At 53.0% G+C, this 25,844-nt stretch overlaps 1 protein-coding gene across 4 annotated transcripts in view; it reads left to right on the forward strand.

Moving 5' to 3' along the window:
* Positions 1-25,585, forward strand: part of acsf3 (acyl-CoA synthetase family member 3) — a 59,935-nt gene extending 34,350 nt beyond the window's left edge. For 3 of the 4 annotated variants that reach the window (XM_014126850.2, XM_014126852.2, XM_014126851.2), the window contains 4 exons: positions 22,270-22,404; positions 22,611-22,722; positions 24,348-24,399; positions 24,869-25,585. In XM_014126850.2, the coding sequence (XP_013982325.1) occupies positions 22,270-22,404; positions 22,611-22,722; positions 24,348-24,399; positions 24,869-25,078 (509 nt within the window). In that variant the 3' untranslated portion in view covers positions 25,079-25,585. The remainder of the gene's footprint in view (positions 1-22,269; positions 22,405-22,610; positions 22,723-24,347; positions 24,400-24,868) is intronic. The other variant, XM_045689072.1, reaches the window with a different exon arrangement.
* Positions 25,586-25,844: the final 259 nt, after the last annotated feature.

Raw genomic sequence — 25,844 nt, forward strand, 5'->3', positions numbered from 1 at the left:
CCTCCCACATACCCCAATACACCCACATACCTCTCACATACCCAAATACAGCCCTACACCTCTCACACACCCAAATACAGCCCTACACCTCTCACATACCCCAATACAGCCCCACACCTCTCACACACCCCAATACAGCCCTACACCTGTCACATACCCCAATACAGCCCTACACCTCTTACATACCCCAATACACCCCTACACCTCTCACATACCCCAATACAGCCCCACACCTCTCACACACCCCAATACAGCCCCCACACCTCGCACATACCCCAATACAGCCCCACACCTCTCACATACCCCAATACACCCCCACACCTCTCACATACCCCAATACAGCCCTACACCTCTCACATACCCCAATACACCTCTCACACACCCCAATACACCCCACACCTCTCACACACCCCAATACACCCCAATACACCCCCACACCTCTCACACACCCCAATACACCCGACACCTCTCACACACCCCAATACACCCCAATACACACCCACACCTCTCACACACCCCAATACATCCACACACCCCAATACACCCCTACACCTCTCACACACCCCAATACACCCTAATACACCCTAATACACCCCCACACCTCTCATACACCCTAATACACACGCACATCTCACACACCCCAATACACCCCCACACCTCTCATATACCCCAATACAGCCCTACACCTCTCACATACCCCAATACAGCCCTACACCTCTCACATACCCCAATACACCCCCACACCTCTCACATACCCCAATACAGCCCCACACCTCTCACATACCCCAATACAGCCCTACACCTCTCACATACCCCAATACAGCCCTACACCTCTCACACACCCCAATACAGCCCCACACCTCTCACACACCCCAATACACCCCCACACCTCTCACACACCCCAATACACCCCCACACCTCTCACACACCCCAATACACCCCTACACCTCTCACACACCCCAATACACCCTAATACACCCCTACATCTCTCACATACCCCAATACACACTAATACACCCCACACCTCTCACATACCCTAATACACACCCACATCTCTCACACACCCCAATACACCCACACCCCTCTCACATACCCCAATACAGCCCTACACCTCTCATACACCCCGATACATCCCTACCCCTCTCACACACCCCAATTTACCCCCACACCTCTCACATACCCCAATACACCCCCACACCTCTCACATACCCCAATACAGCCCCACACCTCTCACATACCCCAATACAGCCCTACACCTCTCACATACCCCAATACAGCCCTACACCTCTCACATACCCCAATACAGCCCTACACCTCTCACATACCCCAATACAGCCCTACACCTCTCACATACCCCAATACAGCCCAACACCTCTCACATACCCCAATAGAGCCACATACCTCTCACATACCCCAATACAGCCACATACCTCTCACATACCCCAATACAGTGACATAACTCTCACATACCCCAATACAGCCACACACCTCTCACATACCCCAATACACCCCCACACCTCTCACACACCCCAATACACCCCAATACACCCCCACACCTCCCACATACCCCAATACACCCACATACCTCTCACATACCCAAATACAGCCCTACACCTCTCACATACCCAAATACAGCCCTACACCTCTCACATACCCCAATACAGCCCCACACCTCTCACACACCCCAATACAGCCCCACACCTCTCACATACCCCAATACAGCCCCACACCTCTCACATACCCCAATACACCCCCACACCTCTCACATACCCCAATACAGCCCTACACCTCTCACATACCCCAATACACCTCTCACACACCCCAATACACCCCACACCTCTCACACACCCCAATACACCCCAATACACCCCCACACCTCTCACACACCCCAATACACCCGACACCTCTCACACACCCCAATACACCCCAATACACACCCACACCTCTCACACACCCCAATACATCCACACAGCCCAATACACCCCTACACCTCTCACACACCCCAATACACCCTAATACACCCCCACACCTCTCATACACCCTAATACACATCCACATCTCACACACCCCAATACACCCCCACACCTCTCACATACCCCAATACAGCCCTACACCTCTCACATACCCCAATACAGCCCTACACCTCTCACATACCCCAATACAGCCCTACACCTCTCACATACCCCAATACATCCCCACACCTCTCACATGCCCCACACCTCTCACATACCCCAATACAGCCCTACACCTCTCACATACCCCAATACACCCCACACACCTCTCACATACCCCAATACAGCCCTACACCTCTCACATACCCCAATACAGCCCTACACCTCTCACATACCCCAATACAGCCCAACACCTCTCACATACCCCAATAGAGCCACATACCTCTCACATACCCCAATACAGCCACATACCTCTCACATACCCCAATACAGCGACATACCTCTCACATACCCCAATACAGCCACACACCTCTCACATACCCCAATACACCCCCACACCTCTCACACACCCCAATACACCCCAATAGAGCCACATACCTCTCACATACCCCAATACAGCCACATACCTCTCACATACCCCAATACAGCGACATACCTCTCACATACCCCAATACAGCCACACACCTCTCACATACCCCAATACACCCCCACACCTCTCACACACCCCAATACACCCCAATACACCCCCACACCTCCCACATACCCCAATACACCCACATACCTCTCAGATACCCAAATACAGCCCTACACCTCTCACATACCCAAATACAGCCCTACACCTCTCACACACCCAAATACAGCCCTACACCTCTCACATACCCCAATACAGCCCCACACCTCTCACACACCCCAATACAGCCCTGCACCTCTCACATACCCCAATACAGCCCTACACCTCTCACATACCCCAATACACCCCTACACCTCTCACATACCCCAATACAGCCCCACACCTCTCACACACCCCAATACAGCCCCACACCTCTCATACACCCCAATACAGCCCCCACACCTCGCACATACCCCAATACAGCCCCACACCTCTCACATACCCCAATACACCCCCACACCTCTCACATACCCCAATACACCCCCACACCTCTCACATACCCCAATACAGCCCTACACCTCTCACATACCCCAATACACCCCAATACACCCCCACACCTCTCACACACCCCAATACACCTGACACCTCTCACACACCCCAATACACACCCACACCTCTCACACACCCCAATACATCCACACACCCCAATACACCCCTACACCTCTCACACACCCCAATACACCCTAATACACCCCCACACCTCTCATACACCCTAATACACACCCACATCTCACACACCCATTACACCCCCACACATCTCACATACCCCAATACAGCCCTACACCTCTCACATACCCCAATGCACCCCCACACCTCTCACATACCCCAATACAGCCCCGCACCTCTCACATACCCCAATACAGCCCTGCACCTCTCACATACCCCAATACAGCCCTACACCTCTCACATACCCCAATACAGCCCTACACCTCTCACATACCCCAATACAGCCCTACACCTCTCACATACCCCAATACAGCCCTACACCTCTCACATACCCCAATACAGCCCAACACCTCTCACATACCCCAATACAGCCACATACCTCTCACATACCCCAATACAGTGACATAACTCTCACATACCCCAATACAGCCACACACCTCTCACATACCCCAATACACCCCCACACCTCTTACACACCCCAATACACCCCAATACACCCCCACACCTCCCACATACCCCAATACACCCACATACCTCTCAGATACCCAAATACAGCCCTACACCTCTCACATACCCAAATACAGCCCTACACCTCTCACATACCCCAATACAGCCCCACACCTCTCACACACCCCAATACAGCCCCACACCCCAATACAGCCCTACACCTCTCACATACCCCAATACAGCCCTACACCTCTCACATACCCCAATACAGCCACATACCTCTCACATACCCCAATACAGTGACATAACTCTCACATACCCCAATACAGCCACACACCTCTCACATACCCCAATACACCCCCACACCTCTCACACACCCCAATACACCCCAATACACCCCCACACCTCCCACATACCCCAATACACCCACATACCTCTCACATACCCAAATACAGCCCTACACCTCTCACATACCCACATACCCCAATACAGCCCCACACCTCTCACACACCCCAATGCAGCCCCACACCTCGCACATACCCCAATACAGCCCCACACCTCTCACATACCCCAATACACCCCCACACCTCTCACATACCCCAATACAGCCCTACACCTCTCACATACCCCAATACACCTCTCACACACCCCAATACACCCCACACCTCTCACACAACCCAATACACCCCAATACACCCCCACACCTCTCACACACCCCAATACACCCGACACCTCTCACACACCCCAATACACCCCAATACACACCCACACCTCTCACACACCCCAATACATCCACACAGCCCAATACACCCCTACACCTCTCACACACCCCAATACACCCTAATACACCCCCACACCTCTCATACACCCTAATACACATCCACATCTCACACACCCCAATACACCCCCACACCTCTCACATACCCCAATACAGCCCTACACCTCTCACATACCCCAATACAGCCACATACCTCTCACATACCCCAATACAGCCACACACCTCTCACATACCCCAATACACCCCCACACCTCTTACACACCCCAATACACCCCAATACACCCCCACACCTCCCACATACCCCAATACACCCACATACCTCTCACATACCCAAATACAGCCCTACACCTCTCACATACCCAAATACAGCCCTACACCTCTCACATACCCCAATACAGCCCCACACCTCTCACACACCCCAATACAGCCCCACACCTCTCACATACCCCAATACAGCCCTACACCTCTCACATACCCCAATACAGCCCTACACCTCTCACATACCCCAATACAGCCCAACACCTCTCACATACCCCAATACAGCCACATACCTCTCACATACCCCAATACAGTGACATAACTCTCACATACCCCAATACAGCCACACACCCCAATACACCCCAATACACCCCCACATACCCCAATACACCCACATACCTCTCACATACCCAAATACAGCCCTACACCTCTCACATACCCAAATACAGCCCTACACCTCACACATACCCCAATACAGCCCCACACCTCTCACATGCCCCACACCTCTCACACACCCCAATACAGCCCCACACCTCGCACATACCCCAATACAGCCCCACACCTCTCACATACCCCAATACACCCCCACACCTCTCACATACCCCAATACACCCCCACACCTCTCACATACCCCAATACACCCCCACACCTCTTACACACCCCAATACACCCCCACACCTCTCACATACCCCAATACACCCCCACACCTCTCACATACCCCAATACACCCCCACACCTCTTACACACCCCAATACACCCCCACACCTCCCACATACCCCAATACACCCACATACCTCTCAGATACCCAAATACAGCCCTACACCTCTCACATACCCAAATACAGCCCTACACCTCTCACATACCCCAATACAGCCCCACACCTCTCACACACCCCAATACAGCCCCACACCTCTCACATACCCCAATACAGCCCTACACCTCTCACATACCCCAATACAGCCCTACACCTCTCACATACCCCAATACAGCCTAACACCTCTCACATACCCCAATACAGCCACATACCTCTCACATACCCCAATACAGCCACACACCTCTCACATACCCCAATACACCCCCACACCTCTCACACACCCCAATACACCCCAATACACCCCCACACCACCCACATACCCCAATACACCCACATACCTCTCACATACCCAAATACAGCCCTACACCTCTCACATACCCCAATACAGCCCTACACCTCACACATACCCCAATACAGCCCCACACCTCTCACACACCCCAATACAGCCCCACACCTCTCACACACCCCAATACAGCCCCACACCTCGCACATACCCCAATACAGCCCCACACCTCTCACATACCCCAATACACCCCCACACCTCTCACATACCCCAATACAGCCCTACACCTCTCACATACCCCAATACACCTCTCACACACCCCAATACACCCCACACCTCTCACACAACCCAATACACCCCAATACACCCCCACACCTCTCACACACCCCAATACACCCGACACCTCTCACACACCCCAATACACACCCACACCTCTCACACACCCCAATACACCCCTACACCTCTCACACACCCCAATACACCCTAATACACCCCCACACCTCTCATACACCCTAATACACATCCACATCTCACACACCCCAATACACCCCCACACCTCTCACATACCCCAATACAGCCCTACACCTCTCACATACCCCAATACAGCCACATACCTCTCACATACCCCAATACAGTGACATAACTCTCACATACCCCAATACAGCCACACACCTCTCACATACCCCAATACACCCCCACACCTCTTACACACCCCAATACACCCCAATACACCCCCACACCTCCCACATACCCCAATACACCCCCACACCTCTCACACACCCCAATACAGCCCCACACCTCTCACATACCCCAATACAGCCCTACACCTCTCACATACCCCAATACAGCCCTACACCTCTCACATACCCCAATACAGCCCAACACCTCTCACATACCCCAATACAGCCACATACCTCTCACATACCCCAATACAGCGACATAACTCTCACATACCCCAATACAGCCACACACCTCTCACATACCCCAATACACCCCCACACCTCTCACACACCCCAATACACCCCAATACACCCCCACACCACCCACATACCCCAATACACCCACATACCTCTCACATACCCCAATACACCCACATACCTCTCACATACCCAAATACAGCCCTACACCTCTCACATACCCCAATACAGCCCTACACCTCACACATACCCCAATACAGCCCCACACCTCTCACACACCCCAATACAGCCCCACACCTCGCACAAACCCCAATACAGCCCCACACCTCTCACATACCCCAATACAGCCCCACACCTCTCACATACCCCAATACACCCCCACACCTCTCACATACCCCAATACAGCCCTACACCTCTCACATACCCCAATACACCTCTCACACACCCCAATACACCCCACACCTCTCACACAACCCAATACACCCCAATACACCCCCACACCTCTCACACACCCCAATACACCCGACACCTCTCACACACCCCAATACACACCCACACCTCTCACACACCCCAATACACCCCTACACCTCTCACACACCCCAATACACCCTAATACACCCCCACACCTCTCATACACCCTAATACACATCCACATCTCACACACCCCAATACACCCCCACACCTCTCACATACCCCAATACAGCCCTACACCTCTCACATACCCCAATACAGCCACATACCTCTCACATACCCCAATACACCCACATACCTCTCACATACCCCAATACACCCCCAATACACCACCCTCTCACATACCCCAATACACCCCCACACCTCTCACACACCCCAATACACCCCCACACCTCTCACACACCCCAATACACCCCCACACCTCTCACACACCCCAATACACCCCTACACCTCTCACACACCCCAATACACCCCACACCTCTCACATACCCCAATACAGCCCTACACCCCTCACATACCCCAATACAGCCACATACCTCTCACATACCCCAATACAGCCACATACCTCTCACATACCCCAATACAGTGACATAACTCTCACATACCCCAATACAGCCACACACCTCTCACATACCCCAATACACCCCCACACCTCTTACACACCCCAATACACCCCAATACACCCCCACACCTCTCACACACCCCAATACACCCCCACACCTCTCACACACCCCAATACACCCCTACACCTCTCACACACCCCAATACACCCCTACACCTCTCACACACCCCAATACACCCCTACACCTCTCACACACCCCAATACACCCCTACACCTCTCACACACCCCAATACACCCCTACACCTCTCACACACCCCAATACACCCCTACACCTCTCACACACCCCAATACACCCTTACACCTCTCACACACCCCAATACACCCCTACACCTCTCACACACCCCAATACACCCCCACACCTCTCACACACCCCAATACACCCCCACACCTCTCACACACCCCAATACACCCTAATACACCCCACACCTCTCACACACCCCAATACACCCCCACACCTCTCACACACCCCAATACACCCCTACACCTCTCACACACCCCAATACACCCCCACACCCCAATACACCCCTACACCTCTCACATACCTCAATACACCCCCACACCTCTCACATACCCCAATACACCCCGCACCTCTCACATACCCCAATACACCCCCGCACCTCTCACACACCCCAATACAGCCCCCGCACCTCTCACACACCCCAATACAGCCCTGCACCTCTCACATACCCCAATACAGCCCCGCACCTCTCACATACCCCAATACAGCCCCGCACCTCTCACATACCCCAATACACCCACATACCTCTCACATACCCCAATACACCCACATACCTCTCACATACCCCAATACAGCCCCACACCTCTCACATACCCCAATACAGCCCCACACCTCACACATACCCCAATACAGCCCCACACCTCTCACATACCCCAATACAGCCCCACACCTCTCACATACCCCAATACACCCACATACCTCTCACATAGCCCAATACACCCACATACCTCTCACATACCCCAATACACCCACATACCCCAATACACCCCTACACCTCTCACCTACCCCAATACTCCCCTCCACCTCTCACCTACCCCAATACACCCCCACACCTCTCACATACCCCAATACACCCCCACACCTCTCACATAGCCCAGTACACCCACATACCTCTCACATACCCCAATACCCCCACACCTCTCACACACCCCAATACACCCCTACACCTCTCACACACCCCAATCCTCCCCACACCTCTCACACTGCCCAATACCCCCACACCTCTCACACACCCCAATACACCCCTACACCTCTAACACACCCCAATACACCCCTACACCTCTCACATACCCCAATACAGCCCCACACCTCTCACACCCCAATACAGCCCCTCACCTCTCACATACCCCAATACACCCCCACATCTCTCACATACCCCAATACACCCCACACCTCTCACACACCCCAATACACCCCCACACCTCTCACACACCCCAATACACCCTACACCTCTCACACACCCCAATACACCCCCACACCTCTCACACACCCCAATACACCCCTACACCTCTCACACACCCCAATACACCCCTACACCTCTCACACACCCCAATACAGCCCCACACCTCTCACATACCCCAATACACCCCCACACCTCTCACACCCCCAATACACCCCAATACACCCCTACACCTCTCACATACCTCAATAAACCCCCACACCTCTCACATACCCCAATACAGCCCTACACCTCTCACATACCCCAATACACCCCCACACGTCTCACATACCCCAATACACCCCCACACCCCAATACACCCCGACACCCCAATACACCCCTACCCCACTCACACACCCCAATACACCCCTACCCCTCTCACACACCCCAATACACCCACACACCTCTCACATACCCCAATACAACCACACACCTCTCACATACCCCAATACACCCACATACCTCTCACATACCCCAATACACCCACATACCTCTCACATACCCCAATACACCCCTACACCTCTCACACACCCCAATACACCCTAATACACCCCACACCTCTCACACACCCCAATACACCCCTACACCTCTCACACACCCCAATACACCCCAATACATCCCCACACCTCTCACATACCCAAATACACCCCCACACCTCTCACATACCCCAATACACCGCCACACCTCTCACACACCCCAATACACCCCAATACACCCCCACACCTCTCACACACCCCAATACACCCCCACACCTCTCACACACCCCAATACAGCCCTACACCTCTCACATACCCCAATACAGCCACATACCTCTCACATACCCCAATACAGCCCTACACCTCTCACATACCCCAATACAGCCCTACACCTCTCACATACCCCAATACAGCCCCACACCTCTCACACACCCCAATACAGCCCTACACCTCTCACACACCCCAATACACCCCCACACCTCTCACACACCCCAATACACCCCCACACCTCTCACACACACCAATACAACCCCACACCTCTCACACACCCCAATACAACCCCACACCTCTCACACACCCCAATACACCCCCACACCTCTCACACACCCCAATACACCCCCACACCTCTCACATACCCCAATACACCCCTACACCTCTCACATACCTCAATACACCCCCACACCTCTCACACACCCCAATACACCCGACACCTCTCACACACCCCAATACACACCCACACCTCTCACACACCCCAATACACCCCTACACCTCTCACACACCCCAATACACCCTAATACACCCACACACCTCTCATACACCCTAATACACATCCACATCTCACACACCCCAATACACCCCCACACCTCTCACATACCCCAATACAGCCCTACACCTCTCACATACCCCAATACAGCCACATACCTCTCACATACCCCAATACAGCCACATACCTCTCACATACCCCAATACAGTGACATAACTCTCACATACCCCAATACAGCCACACACCTCTCACATACCCCAATACACCCCCACACCTCTTACACACCCCAATACACCCCAATACACCCCCACACCTCCCACATACCCCAATACACCCACATACCTCTCACATACCCAAATACAGCCCTACACCTCTCACATACCCAAATACAGCCCTACACCTCTCACATACCCCAATACAGCCCCACACCTCTCACACACCCCAATACAGCCCCACACCTCTCACACACCCCAATACACCCCCACACCTCTCACACACCCCAATACACCCCACACCTCTCACACACCCCAATATACCCCTACACCTCTCACACACCCCAATACACCCCTACACCTCTCACACACCCCAATACACCCCCACACCTCTCACACACCCCAATACACCCCACACCTCTCACACACCCCAATACACCCCCACACCTCTCACACACCCCAATACACCCCCACACCTCTCACACACCCCAATACACCCCCACACCTCTCACACACCCCAATACACCCCCACACCTCTCACACACCCCAATACACCCCTACACCTCTCACACACCCCAATACACCCCACACCTCTCACACACCCCAATACACCCCACACCTCTCTCACCCCCAATACACCCCCGACACCCCAATACACCCCTACACCTCTCACATACCTCAATACACCCCCACACCTCTCACATACCCCAATACAGCCCCACACCTCTCACATACCCCAATACACCCCCACACGTCTCACATACCCCAATACACCCCCACACCTCTCACACCCCCAATACACCCCAATACACCCCGACACCCCAATACACCCCTACCCCTCTCACACACCCCAATACACCCCCACACCTCTCACACACCCCCAATACACCCCTACCCCTCTCACACACCCCAATACACCCACACACCTCTCACATACCCCAATACACCCACACACCTCTCACATACCCCAATACACCCACATACCTCTCACATACCCCAATACACCCACATACCTCTCACATACCCCAATACACCCACATACCTCTCACATACCCCAATACACCCCTACACCTCTCACCTACCCCAATACAGCCCTACACCTCTCACCTACCCCAATACAGCCTTACACATCTCACATACCCCAATACAGCCCTACACCTCTCACATACCCCAATACAGCCCCACACCTCTCACATACCCCAATACAGCCCCACACCTCTCACATACCCCAATACAGCCCTACACCTCTCACACACCCCAATACAGCCCCACACCTCTCACACACCCCAATACACCCCCACACCTCTCACACACCCCAATACACCCCCACACCTCTCACACACCCCAATACACCCCCACACCTCTCACACACCCCAATACACCCCCACACCTCTCACACACCCCAATACACCCCCACACCTCTCACACACCCCAATACACCCCTACACCTCTCACACACCCCAATACACCCCTACACCTCTCACACACCCCAATACACCCCTACACCCTCTCACACACCCCAATACACCCCTACACCTCTCACACACCCCAATACACCCCTACACCTCTCACACACCCCAATACACCCCTACACCTCTCACACACCCCAATACACCCCCACACCTCTCACACACCCCAATACACCCCCACACCTCTCACACACCCCAATACACCCTAATACACCCCACACCTCTCACACACCCCAATACACCCCCACACCTCTCACACACCCCAATACACCCCTACACCTCTCACACACCCCAATACACCCCCACACCCCAATACACCCCACACCACTCACATACCTCAATACACCCCCACACCTCTCACATACCCCAATACACCCCCGCACCTCTCACATACCCCAATACGCCCCCGCACCTCTCACACACCCCAATACACCCCTACACCTCTCACACACCCCAATACACCCCTACACCTCTCACACACCCCAATACACCCCTACACCTCTCACACACCCCAATACACCCCTACACCTCTCACACACCCCAATACACCCCCACACCTCTCACACACCCCAATACACCCCCACACCTCCCACATACCCCAATACACCCACATACCTCTCAGATACCCAAATACAGCCCTACACCTCTCACATACCCAAATACAGCCCTACACCTCTCACATACCCCAATACAGCCCCACACCTCTCACACACCCCAATACAGCCCCACACCTCTCACATACCCCAATACAGCCCTACACCTCTCACATACCCCAATACAGCCCTACACCTCTCACATACCCCAATACAGCCCAACACCTCTCACATACCCCAATACAGCCACATACCTCTCACATACCCCAATACAGCCACACACCTCTCACATACCCCAATACACCCCCACACCTCTCACACACCCCAATACACCCCAATACACCCCCACACCACCCACATACCCCAATACACCCACATACCTCTCACATACCCAAATACAGCCCTACACCTCTCACATACCCCAATACAGCCCTACACCTCACACATACCCCAATACAGCCCCACACCTCTCACACACCCCAATACAGCCCCACACCTCTCACACACCCCAATACAGCCCCACACCTCGCACATACCCCAATACAGCCCCACACCTCTCACATACCCCAATACACCCCCACACCTCTCACATACCCCAATACAGCCCTACACCTCTCACATACCCCAATACACCTCTCTCACACACCCCAATACACCCCACACCTCTCACACAACCCAATACACCCCAATACACCCCCCACACCTCTCACACACCCCAATACACCCGACACCTCTCACACACCCCAATACACACCCACACCTCTCACACACCCCAATACACCCCTACACCTCTCACACACCCCCAATACACCCTAATACACCCCCACACCTCTCATACACCCTAATACACATCCACATCTCACACACCCCAATACACCCCCACACCTCTCACATACCCCAATACAGCCCTACACCTCTCACATACCCCAATACAGCCACATACCTCTCACATACCCCAATACAGTGACATAACTCTCACATACCCCAATACAGCCACACACCTCTCACATACCCCAATACACCCCCACACCTCTTACACACCCCAATACACCCCAATACACCCCCACACCTCCCACATACCCCAATACACCCCACACCTCTCACACACCCCAATCACAGCCCCACACCTCTCACATACCCCAATACAGCCCTACACCTCTCACATACCCCAATACAGCCCTACACCTCTCACATACCCCAATACAGCCCAACACCTCTCACATACCCCAATACAGCCACATACCTCTCACATACCCCAATACAGCGACATAACTCTCACATACCCCAATACAGCCACACACCTCTCACATACCCCAATACACCCCCACACCTCTCACACACCCCAATACACCCCAATACACCCCCACACCACCCACATACCCCAATACACCCACATACCTCTCACATACCCCAATACACCCACATACCTCTCACATACCCAAATACAGCCCTACACCTCTCACATACCCCAATACAGCCCTACACCTCACACATACCCCAATACAGCCCCACACCTCTCACACACCCCAATACAGCCCCACACCTCGCACATACCCCAATACAGCCCCACACCTCTCACATACCCCAATACAGCCCCACACCTCTCACATACCCCAATACACCCCCACACCTCTCACATACCCCAATACAGCCCTACACCTCTCACATACCCCAATACACCTCTCACACACCCCAATACACCCCACACCTCTCACACAACCTAATACACCCCAATACACCCCCACACCTCTCACACACCCCAATACACCCGACACCTCTCACACACCCCAATACACCCCCACACCTCTCACACACCCCAATACACCCCTACACCTCTCACACACCCCAATACACCCTAATACACCCCCACACCTCTCATACACCCTAATACACATCCACATCTCACACACCCCAATACACCCCCACACCTCTCACATACCCCAATACAGCCCTACACCTCTCACATACCCCAATACAGCCACATACCTCTCACATACCCCAATACAGCCACATACCTCTCACATACCCCAATACAGTGACATAACTCTCACATACCCCAATACAGCCACACACCTCTCACATACCCCAATACACCCCCACACCTCTTACACACCCCAATACACCCCAATACACCCCCACACCTCTCACACACCCCAATACACCCCCACACCTCTCACACACCCCAATACACCCCTACACCTCTCACACACCCCAATACACCCCTACACCTCTCACACACCCCAATACACCTCTACACCCTCTCACACACCCCAATACACCCCCACACCTCTCACATACCCCAATACAGCCCTACACCTCTCACATACCCCAATACAGCCACATACCTCTCACATACCCCAATACAGCCACATACCTCTCACATACCCCAATACAGTGACATAACTCTCACATACCCCAATACAGCCACACACCTCTCACATACCCCAATACACCCCCACACCTCTTACACACCCCAATACACCCCAATACACCCCCACACCTCTCACACACCCCAATACACCCCCACACCTCTCACACACCCCAATACACCCCTACACCTCTCACACACCCAATACACCCCTACACCTCTCACACACCCCAATACACCCCTACACCTCTCACACACCCCAATACACCCCTACACCTCTCACACACCCCAATACACCCCCTACACCTCTCACACACCCCAATACACCCCTACACCTCTCACACACCCCAATACACCCCCACACCTCTCACACACCCCAATACACCCCCACACCTCTCACACACCCCAATACACCCCCACACCTCTCACACACCCCAATACACCCCCACACCTCTCACACACCCCAATACACCCTAATACACCCCACACCTCTCACACACCCCAATACACCCCCACACCTCTCACACACCCCAATACACCCCTACACCTCTCACACACCCCAATACACCCCCACACCCCAATACACCCCTACACCTCTCACATACCTCAATACACCCCCACACCTCTCACATACCCCAATACACCCCCGCACCTCTCACATACCCCAATACACCCCCGCACCTCTCACACACCCCAATACAGCCCCGCACCTCTCACACACCCCAATACAGCCCTGCACCTCTCACATACCCCAATACAGCCCCACACCTCTCACATACCCCAATACAGCCCCACACCTCTCACATACCCCAATACACCCACATACCTCTCACATACCCCAATACACCCACATACCTCTCACATACCCCAATACAGCCCCACACCTCTCACATACCCCAATACAGCCCCACACCTCACACATACCCCAATACAGCCCCACACCTCTCACATACCCCAATACAGCCCCACACCTCTCACATACCCCAATACACCCACATACCTCTCACATAGCCCAATACACCCACATACCTCTCACATACCCCAATACACCTCACATACCCCAATACACCCCTACACCTCTCACATACCCCAATACTCCCCTCCACCTCTCACCTACCCCAATACACCCCCACACCTCTCACATACCCCAATACACCCCCACACCTCTCACATACCCCAATACACCCACATACCTCTCACATACCCCAATACCCCCCACACCTCTCACACACCCCAATACACCCCACACCTCTCACACACCCCAATCACCCCCACACCTCTCACACTGCCCAATACCCCACACCTCTCACACACCCCAATACACCCCTACACCTCTAACACACCCCAATACACCCCTACACCTCTCACATACCCCAATACAGCCCCACACCTCTCACACACCCCAATACAGCCCCACACCTCTCACATACCCCAATACACCCCCACACCTCTCACATACCCCAATACACCCCACACCTCTCACACACCCCAATACACCCCCACACCTCTCACACACCCCAATACACCCCACACCTCTCACACACCCCAATACACCCCCACACCTCTCACACACCCCAATACACCCCTACACCTCTCACACACCCCAATACACCCCACACCTCTCACACACCCCAATACACCCCCACACCTCTCACATACCCCAATACACCCCCACACCTCTCACACCCCCCAATACACCCCAATACACCCCACACCTCTCACATACCCCAATACACCCCCACACCTCTCACATACCCCAATACAGCCCCACACCTCTCACATACCCCAATACACCCCACACGCTCTCACACACCCCAATACACCCCCACACCCCAATACACTCTCACACACCCCAATACACCCCACACCTCTCACACACCCCAATACACCCCTACACCTCTCACACACCCCAATACACCCATACACCTCTCACATACCCCAATACAGCCCCACACCTCTCACATACCCCAATACACCCCCACACCTCTCACATACCCCAATACACCCTACACACCTCTCACATACCCCAATACACCCCTACACCTCTCACATACCCCAATACACCCTAATACACCCTACACCTCTCACACACCCCAATACACCCCCACACCTCTCACACACCCCAATACACCCCCACACCTCTCACACACCCCAATACACCCCTACACCTCTCACACACCCCAATACACCCCCACACCTCTCACACACCCCAATACACCCCAATACACCCCCACACCTCTCACACACCCCAATACACCCTCACACCTCTCACACACCCCAATACACCCCTACACCTCTCACACACCCCAATACAGCCCTACACCTCTCACACACCCCAATACACCCCTACACCTCTCACACACCCCAATACACCCCCACACCTCTCACACACCCCAATACAGCCCCACACCTCTCACACACCCCAATACACCCCTACACCTCTCACACACCCCAATACACCCCCACACCTCTCACACACCCCAATACACCCCTACACCTCTCACACACCCCAATACACCCCACACCTCCACACACCCCAATACACCCCCACACCTCTCACACACCCCAATACACCCCCACACCTCTCACATACCCCAATACACCCCCACACCTCTCACATACCCCAATACACCCCGACACCTCTCACACACCCCAATACACCCCTACACCTCTCACACACCCCAATACACCCCTACACCTCTCACACACCCCAATACACCCCTACACCTCTCACACACCCCAATACACCCCTACACCTCTCACACACCCCAATACACCCCACACCTCTCACACACCCCAATACACCCCCACACCTCTCACACACCCCAATACACCCCACACCTCTCACACACCCCAATACCCCTAATACACCCCACACCTCTCACACACCCCAATACACCCCCACACCTCTCACACACCCCAATACACCCCTACACCTCTCACACACCCCAATACACCCCCACACCCCAATACACCCCTACACCTCTCACATACCTCAATACACCCCCACACCTCTCACATACCCCAATACACCCCCGCACCTCTCACATACCCCAATACGCCCCCGCACCTCTCACACACCCCAATACAGCCCCGCACCTCTCACACACCCCAATACAGCCCCGCACCTCTCACACACCCCAATACAGCCCCGCACCTCTCACATACCCCAATACAGCCCCACACCTCTCACATACCCCAATACACCCACATACCTCTCACATACCCCAATACACCCACATACCTCTCACATACCCCAATACACCCACATACCTCTCACATAGCCCAATACACCCACATACCTCTCACATACCCCAATCCACCCACATACCCCAATACACCCCTACACCTCTCACCTACCCCAATACTCCCCTCCACCTCTCACCTACCCCAATACACCCCCACACCTCTCACATACCCCAATACACCCCCACACCTCTCACATACCCCAGTACACCCACATACCTCTCACATACCCCAATACCCCCCACACCTCTCACACACCCCAATACACCCCTACACCTCTCACACACCCCAATCCTCCCCCACACCTCTCACACTGCCCAATACCCCCCACACCTCTCACACACCCCAATACACCCCTACACCTCTAACACACCCCAATACACCCCTACACCTCTCACATACCCCAATACAGCCCCACACCTCTCACACCCCAATACAGCCCCTCACCTCTCACATACCCCAATACACCCCCACATCTCTCACATACCCCAATACACCCCACACCTCTCACACACCCCAATACACCCCCACACCTCTCACACACCCCAATACACCCCCACACCTCTCACACACCCCAATACACCCCCACACCTCTCACACACCCCAATACACCCCTACACCTCTCACACACCCCAATACACCCCTACACCTCTCACACACCCCAATACAGCCCCACACCTCTCACAAACCCCAAAACACCCCCACACCTCTCACACCCCCAATACACCCCAATACACCCCTACACCTCTCACATACCTCAATAAACCCCCACACCTCTCACATACCCCAATACAGCCCTACACCTCTCACATACCCCAATACACCCCCACACGTCTCACATACCCCAATACACCCCCACACCCCAATACACCCCGACACCCCAATACACCCCTACCCCACTCACACACCCCAATACACCCCAATACACCCCTACCCCTCTCACACACCCCAATACACCCACACACCTCTCACATACCCCAATACAACCACACACCTCTCACATACCCCAATACACCCACATACCTCTCACATACCCCAATACACCCACATACCTCTCACATACCCCAATACACCCCTACACCTCTCACACACCCCAATACACCCTAATACACCCCACACCTCTCACACACCCCAATACACCCCTACACCTCTCACACACCCCAATACATCCCCACACCTCTCACATACCCAAATACACCCCCACACCTCTCACATACCCCAATACACCGCCACACCTCTCACACACCCCAATACACCCCAATACACCCCCACACCTCTCACACACCCCAATACACCCCCACACCTCTCACACACCCCAATACAGCCCTACACCTCTCACATACCCCAATACAGCCACATACCTCTCACATACCCCAATACAGCCCTACACCTCTCACATACCCCAATACAGCCCTACACCTCTCACATACCCCAATACAGCCCTACACCTCTCACATACCCCAATACAGCCCCACACCTCTCACACACCCCAATACAGCCCTACACCTCTCACACACCCCAATACACCCCCACACCTCTCACACACCCCAATACACCCCCACACCTCTCACACACCCCAATACAACCCCACACCTCTCACACACCCCAATACACCCCCACACCTCTCACACACCCCAATACACCCCCACACCTCTCACATACCCCAATACACCCCCATACCTCTCACACCCCCCAATACATCCCAATACACCCCCACACCCCAATACACCCCTACACCTCTCACATACCTCAATACACCCCCACACCTCTCACATACCCCAGTAGACCCCCGCATCTCTCACACACCCCAATACAGCCCTACACCTCTCACACCCCAATACAGCCCTACACCTCTCACACACCCCAATACAGCCCCACACCTCTCACATACCCCAATACAACCCCACACCTCTCACATACCCCAATACAGCCCTACACCTCTCACATACCCCAATACAGCCCTACACCTCTCACATACCCCAATACAGCCCTACACCTCTCACACACCGCAATACACCCCCACACCTCTCACACACCCCAATACACCCACATACCTCTCACATACCCCAATACACCCCTACACCTACCCCAATACTCCCCTCCATCTCTCACATACCCCAATACAGCCCTACACCTCTCACATACCCCAATACAGCCCTACACCTCTCACATACCCCAATACAGCCTTACACCTCTCACATACCCCAATACAGCCCCACACCTCTCACATACCCCAATACAGCCCCACACCTCTCACATACCCCAATACAGCCCCACACCTCTCACATACCCCAATACAGCCCCACACCTCTCACATACCCCAATACAGCCCCACACCTCTCACATACCCCAATACAGCCCTACACCTCTCACATACCCCAATACAGCCATACACCTCTCACATACCCCAATACAGCCCTACACCTCTCACACACCCCAATACAGCCCCACACCTCTCACACACCCCAATACAGCCCCACACCTCTCACACACCCCAATACAGCCCTACACCTCTCACACACCCCAATACACCCCTACACCTCTCACACAGCCTTCATTTCCATCTCCCTGCCTCAGCTGGGGACTCTGTAATGATCCACCAGAACTCTCGCCTTCTCTCCCCACCTCCCCCTCGCCACATCTCAGTCCCACACTCATCCTCCACAATGACCCACTTCCCCTCCTCATCATCCCCCAGCCCCAGCTGAGCCCTCACACTCAATAACCAGCCCCTTATCACACCCAATAACCAGCCCCTTATCACACTCAATAACCAGCCCCCACACACACTTCACACACACTCATAAACTCCCCCTTCCACACACACACACACACACACACACACACACACACACACACACACACACACTCCTCCAGTACTCCCCCGGGGTAACACCAGTAGGTGTCTAGCATGGTTCTTCTGTCTGAGGTCACAGTATGCCAGTCAGTCAGTGTTCCTCTCCTCAGCCTCTCTCTGAGCCCTGGCTGGTAGGTGTGGTGTTTCCACTGAGAGAAAGTGTTACCTAGTGATGAGGTGTCAGGTGGCCTGGATGTCAGCCAGCTCCCAGATATGGTCCACGGATGTTTGTGTTTTTCTATATTATATAGGCTGCTGTTTTTACAGTGCCACAGAGACGGCCCGGCACACCTGAGTCTTGGCGTTGTGCTGCTAATCAGTGGTGGGCATGGGGGAGGTAATTAAATGGAAATCCAGCTGAGCTTCTCTCGCTCTCTCTGTCTCTCTCTCTCTCTCTCCTTCCTCTCAGCTATTTGCCCAAGAGATAGAGGCAAAGCAGGTTGAATGCATCAGCAGCCTGTGTGTGTGTGTGTGTGTGTGTGTGTGTGTGTGTGTGTGTGTGTGTGTGTGTGTGTGTGTGTGTGTGTGTGTGTGTGTGTGTGTGTGTGTGTGTGTGTGTGTGGCATCCAGTATATTGCCATTCACCTGCTGATTGATGGAGCTCTCAGTCTCAGCTGTTCTACTGTGGAATGTGCTGGCCATGTTTACTGTGGTTCCTCTGAGTCTCTGACACACTAATGAAGCAGGCCTGCATTGTGGTACTGTGAGTCTCTGAAACACTGAGCAGGCCTGCTTCATTATGCCACCCACCCTCTCTCCCTCCTCCACACACAAGCCTGTATTACACACAATATGCCAAGTCACGTGACAGCCCGGTGGGAGTAGGGGTTGAATGATGGAGTGTGTGTGTTTTTCAGTGCGTGGTAGATATGCATACCTATGATAGACGAGGACCGTTAAGCTATTATCATTTTTGTTCAGTCTCCCTGTGTTTGTATGGTGTCCTGCAGGGGACACAGCGGTCTATAAGGATGGAGTGTACTGGATCATGGGCCGCACCTCTGTGGACATCATAAAGAGTGGAGGCTATAAGATCAGTGCTCTGGAGGTGGAGCGACACCTGCTTGCCCACCCTGATATCACAGGTAAACACAGCCTCCATTGGCTCCTTTATGCTGCGTTTCCACTGCAGGGACTTACAACGGGCATTGTGTTTCCATGGCTGGCACCATTAGATTGGTTGGGTTTAAACAACATTCCTAATTTTACTCGTTGACATATTACAGTAGCTTTCAGGGTGTATCTTATGTCTGGGTGTTATGCTGATGTGTGGTGACCCTTGACCTCTCAGATGTGGCTGTGATTGGTGCTCGGGACGCCACCTGGGGACAGAAGGTGACAGCGGTGGTGCAGCTGAAGAGGGGGCGGAGCATGACCCTGTCAGAGCTGAAGACCTGGGGCAGGTAACAGGCAACACAAAGGACATTATTGTCATGCTAGTCTTATAGCACCATAAAGCAGCATTATTAAAACCACTTAGAAACACTATAACTCCCAATAACTGTAAAAACCATTCATTGTACCAAGTCCATAAAGGTGCTTATAAATTCTAGATCCACTGTATTACAAACCTGTGCCAGAACGAATTCTAATAGATATTTGATGTGTTGGTATGTCTGCTAGCTAGCTGTGCATTGTCATGCTGCTCCATTCCATCAAACACTTGGTGTTCAGCGTTCTGTGGCTTTACTATTTGGGAACATGCGACAAACCTTAAAATGGTGTGTTTTTGAAAATAGAATTGCGTCCACCGCATTTATTGAATTAGAGGAAGACTTCACTGCTCAGTGCCCCAGGGAGTCATCCAGACTTGTTTATAGTAACTGCTGCTGAAGCCTCAAAATCAATCTCAACCTAACTACTGGAGAGACAGAGAGAGAGAGAGAGAGAGAGAGAGAGACCACTCTCATCTAACTGAAGGGGCCAAGGGCAGATGTGAACTGATGAAGGGAGTTGAGGAGAGAATAGAGAGAGCGGGAGGATGAGGAAATGAGGGATTTTGATGGAGGACTGTCTGTCTGGCAGGCAAGCCGTTGCTGTTTCGGTCTTGGCTTCTTTTTTTCTCTAAATGTCACTGTAGTTTATTTTGCCCCCCAACACTGGCAGAAGACACATGTCCCTTTCTGTGGAGTGGCTCAGGGCATGTTTCTCTCCCTTCTCTCTCTCTCCCTCTCCTTGTGCCCCCTCCTTCACTCGCTGTCTGTATTCTTTCTTTCTGTCTCCCTTCCCCTCTCTCTGTCTCTCCCTCCATCTGTCTTTGTCTTTCTCTCGATCCCTCTCTGCCCACCACTTGTGTGCGTGTGTGTGCGCGCGTGTGGGCTCCATATGGTGTGGGGGTGTGCAGGCCCTACTGCTGTGGCCTGCTGGTCCTGCATGGTGGATTAGCAGCGCTGCCTGTCTGCCAATGACCCTGCCCCCCCCCCCACCCACAGGTGCTGCCTGCGGACGGGCAAGCACAGGGCCAAGGCAGGGCCAGCCAGGGTGAAGGAGATGGAGAGGATGAACAGAAAGGGGGGGAACAAAAAAGTGCATGGATGCTCACTCCTCAGTGCCCCGGCTTCAGCTGTCACCCTGTATCTCTGTCAATCGCTGTGTTCCTCACTAGCTAGTGCAGACACACACAAACACTAACACACACACATACACACACACAACAGGCAGAGCCTCCGAGAGATGGGTGTGTGAACAAGCCCTATTAGAGACACACACACACACACACACACACACACACACACATAGTTGTGTGACACAGTCATGCAGTCATATGTATAGAGAGCAATGCAGAGAGAGAGTGAGAGAGACAGACCCATCTGCTGCGAGGGACAGAAGTATGATTTATTGATTGACTATTCTCTGTCTATCGCCACAACACAGCCATTAGATAATAGAAACGCTGCAGGCTTCACGGCTCCACATAACAACCATGCATTCAAAATGGCAGACATTTAATTAGCTCAGCCTTGTGTTTTTGCCTTGACTATTTTGTTTTATTTCATGCTGATTACATTGTTTTGTATTAACCAAATAGGAAATGTCTTGAAGCAGTCTGGGGGATATTACCGAGGGAGAGAGACGCTCTAGTGCGTATGAAGGACGTTTTCTTATCTCTCAAACTGACTGCAACACCAGGGGCTCAGCCTTTGTTCCACTGTAATTGTTATTGTGTGTACGCTCAAGTAGTGTCTCGTGGCTTTGTGCCTGTGTGCGCGTGCCTGTGTGCGCGTGCACGTGCCTGTGTGTAAGCAGTAGAAGAGTTAATATGTGCATGGCTTTATGTGTTTCAGTCCTGTGTGTTAAATGTCATGTGTTTCAGTCCTGTGTGTTAAATGTCATGTGTTGTGTTTCAGTCCTGTGTGTTAAATGTCATGTGTTGTGTTTCAGTCCTGTGTGTTAATTGTCATGTGTTGTGTTTCAGTCCTGTGTGTTAATGGTCATGTGTTGTTTCAGTCCTGTGTGATAATTGTCATGTGTTGTGTTTCAGTCCTGTGTGATAATTGTCATGTGTTGTGTTTCAGTCCTGTGTGTTAATCGTCATGTGTTGTGTTTCAGAGAGCACATGGCTCCATACACCATCCCTACAGGCCTGGTCCTTGTGGAGGAGATGCCCAGGAACCAGATGGGGAAGGTCAACAAAAAGGACCTACTCAAGCACTTCTTCCCCAGCTAACTAGTAGAGAAGCCTGCACCTCCTTCACGGCCCACCTCCTCCATGACACCTCTCCTCCAACAGGAGCAGAGACCCTCCTCATACTACAGTGAACCATCGAGATGAGCTCCAAGTGACTGACTCACCAGACAGTGGTCTGGGGAAGAATGAAGAGACCTCGCTGAGGATCCCACTAACTACACCACTGACCCCACTCAGCTCTGAGTTACCGTAGGACTGTTCACTGCTGGGCCTGGAGGCACTGAGCTCAACAGCGCTGCCTTACACGTGATTAAACTGCTGTGGAGATATATTTAGTTTGGCTGCTGTGACAGAGAAGTGATATAATACGATAAGGCTGCGCTGCCTTCTTTAAAGACTGAGTGCTACGATCATTAGCATGACTGGGGATCAGGACGTGAATAATTATGCCAACACACAAGTACATTAAGAAACCGTGAAAATGATAAGAGCAGCGAGAGATCCTTGACATTATACACAGAAGAAGAAGAGAGGGGAATACAGTGCATTTTTAAATTGCTTATAATTACAATCCAGATGGATGCCCTTGAATTGGCAATGAAGTTTATTTTAATGTAATAAAATGGGTGATGTATGGACATGCCGTTTTTGGTGTTTGGTTTATTGATTGCAGCCTTGCTTAATATTCAGCTAGTGTGTAAGGGGTGACATATCGAGTGTGTGTGTGTAGGTAGGTGTGTGCAGCTGTGGGTACACAGGTGTGATGAGAGCCTAGAGGCAGAGAGAGTCTAGATAGAAAAGTGTCCCACAGCTGGGAATCCTCCACCCTCCTCCTCCTTTCTTCTCCATCATCCTCCTCTCTTTTCATCTCTCGTCCTACCGGCTACTGGGAGAGAT

Source organism: Salmo salar, chromosome ssa11 (genome assembly GCF_905237065.1).
Source record: "Salmo salar chromosome ssa11, Ssal_v3.1, whole genome shotgun sequence".
In the NCBI taxonomy this organism is placed as follows: domain Eukaryota; kingdom Metazoa; phylum Chordata; class Actinopteri; order Salmoniformes; family Salmonidae; genus Salmo; species Salmo salar.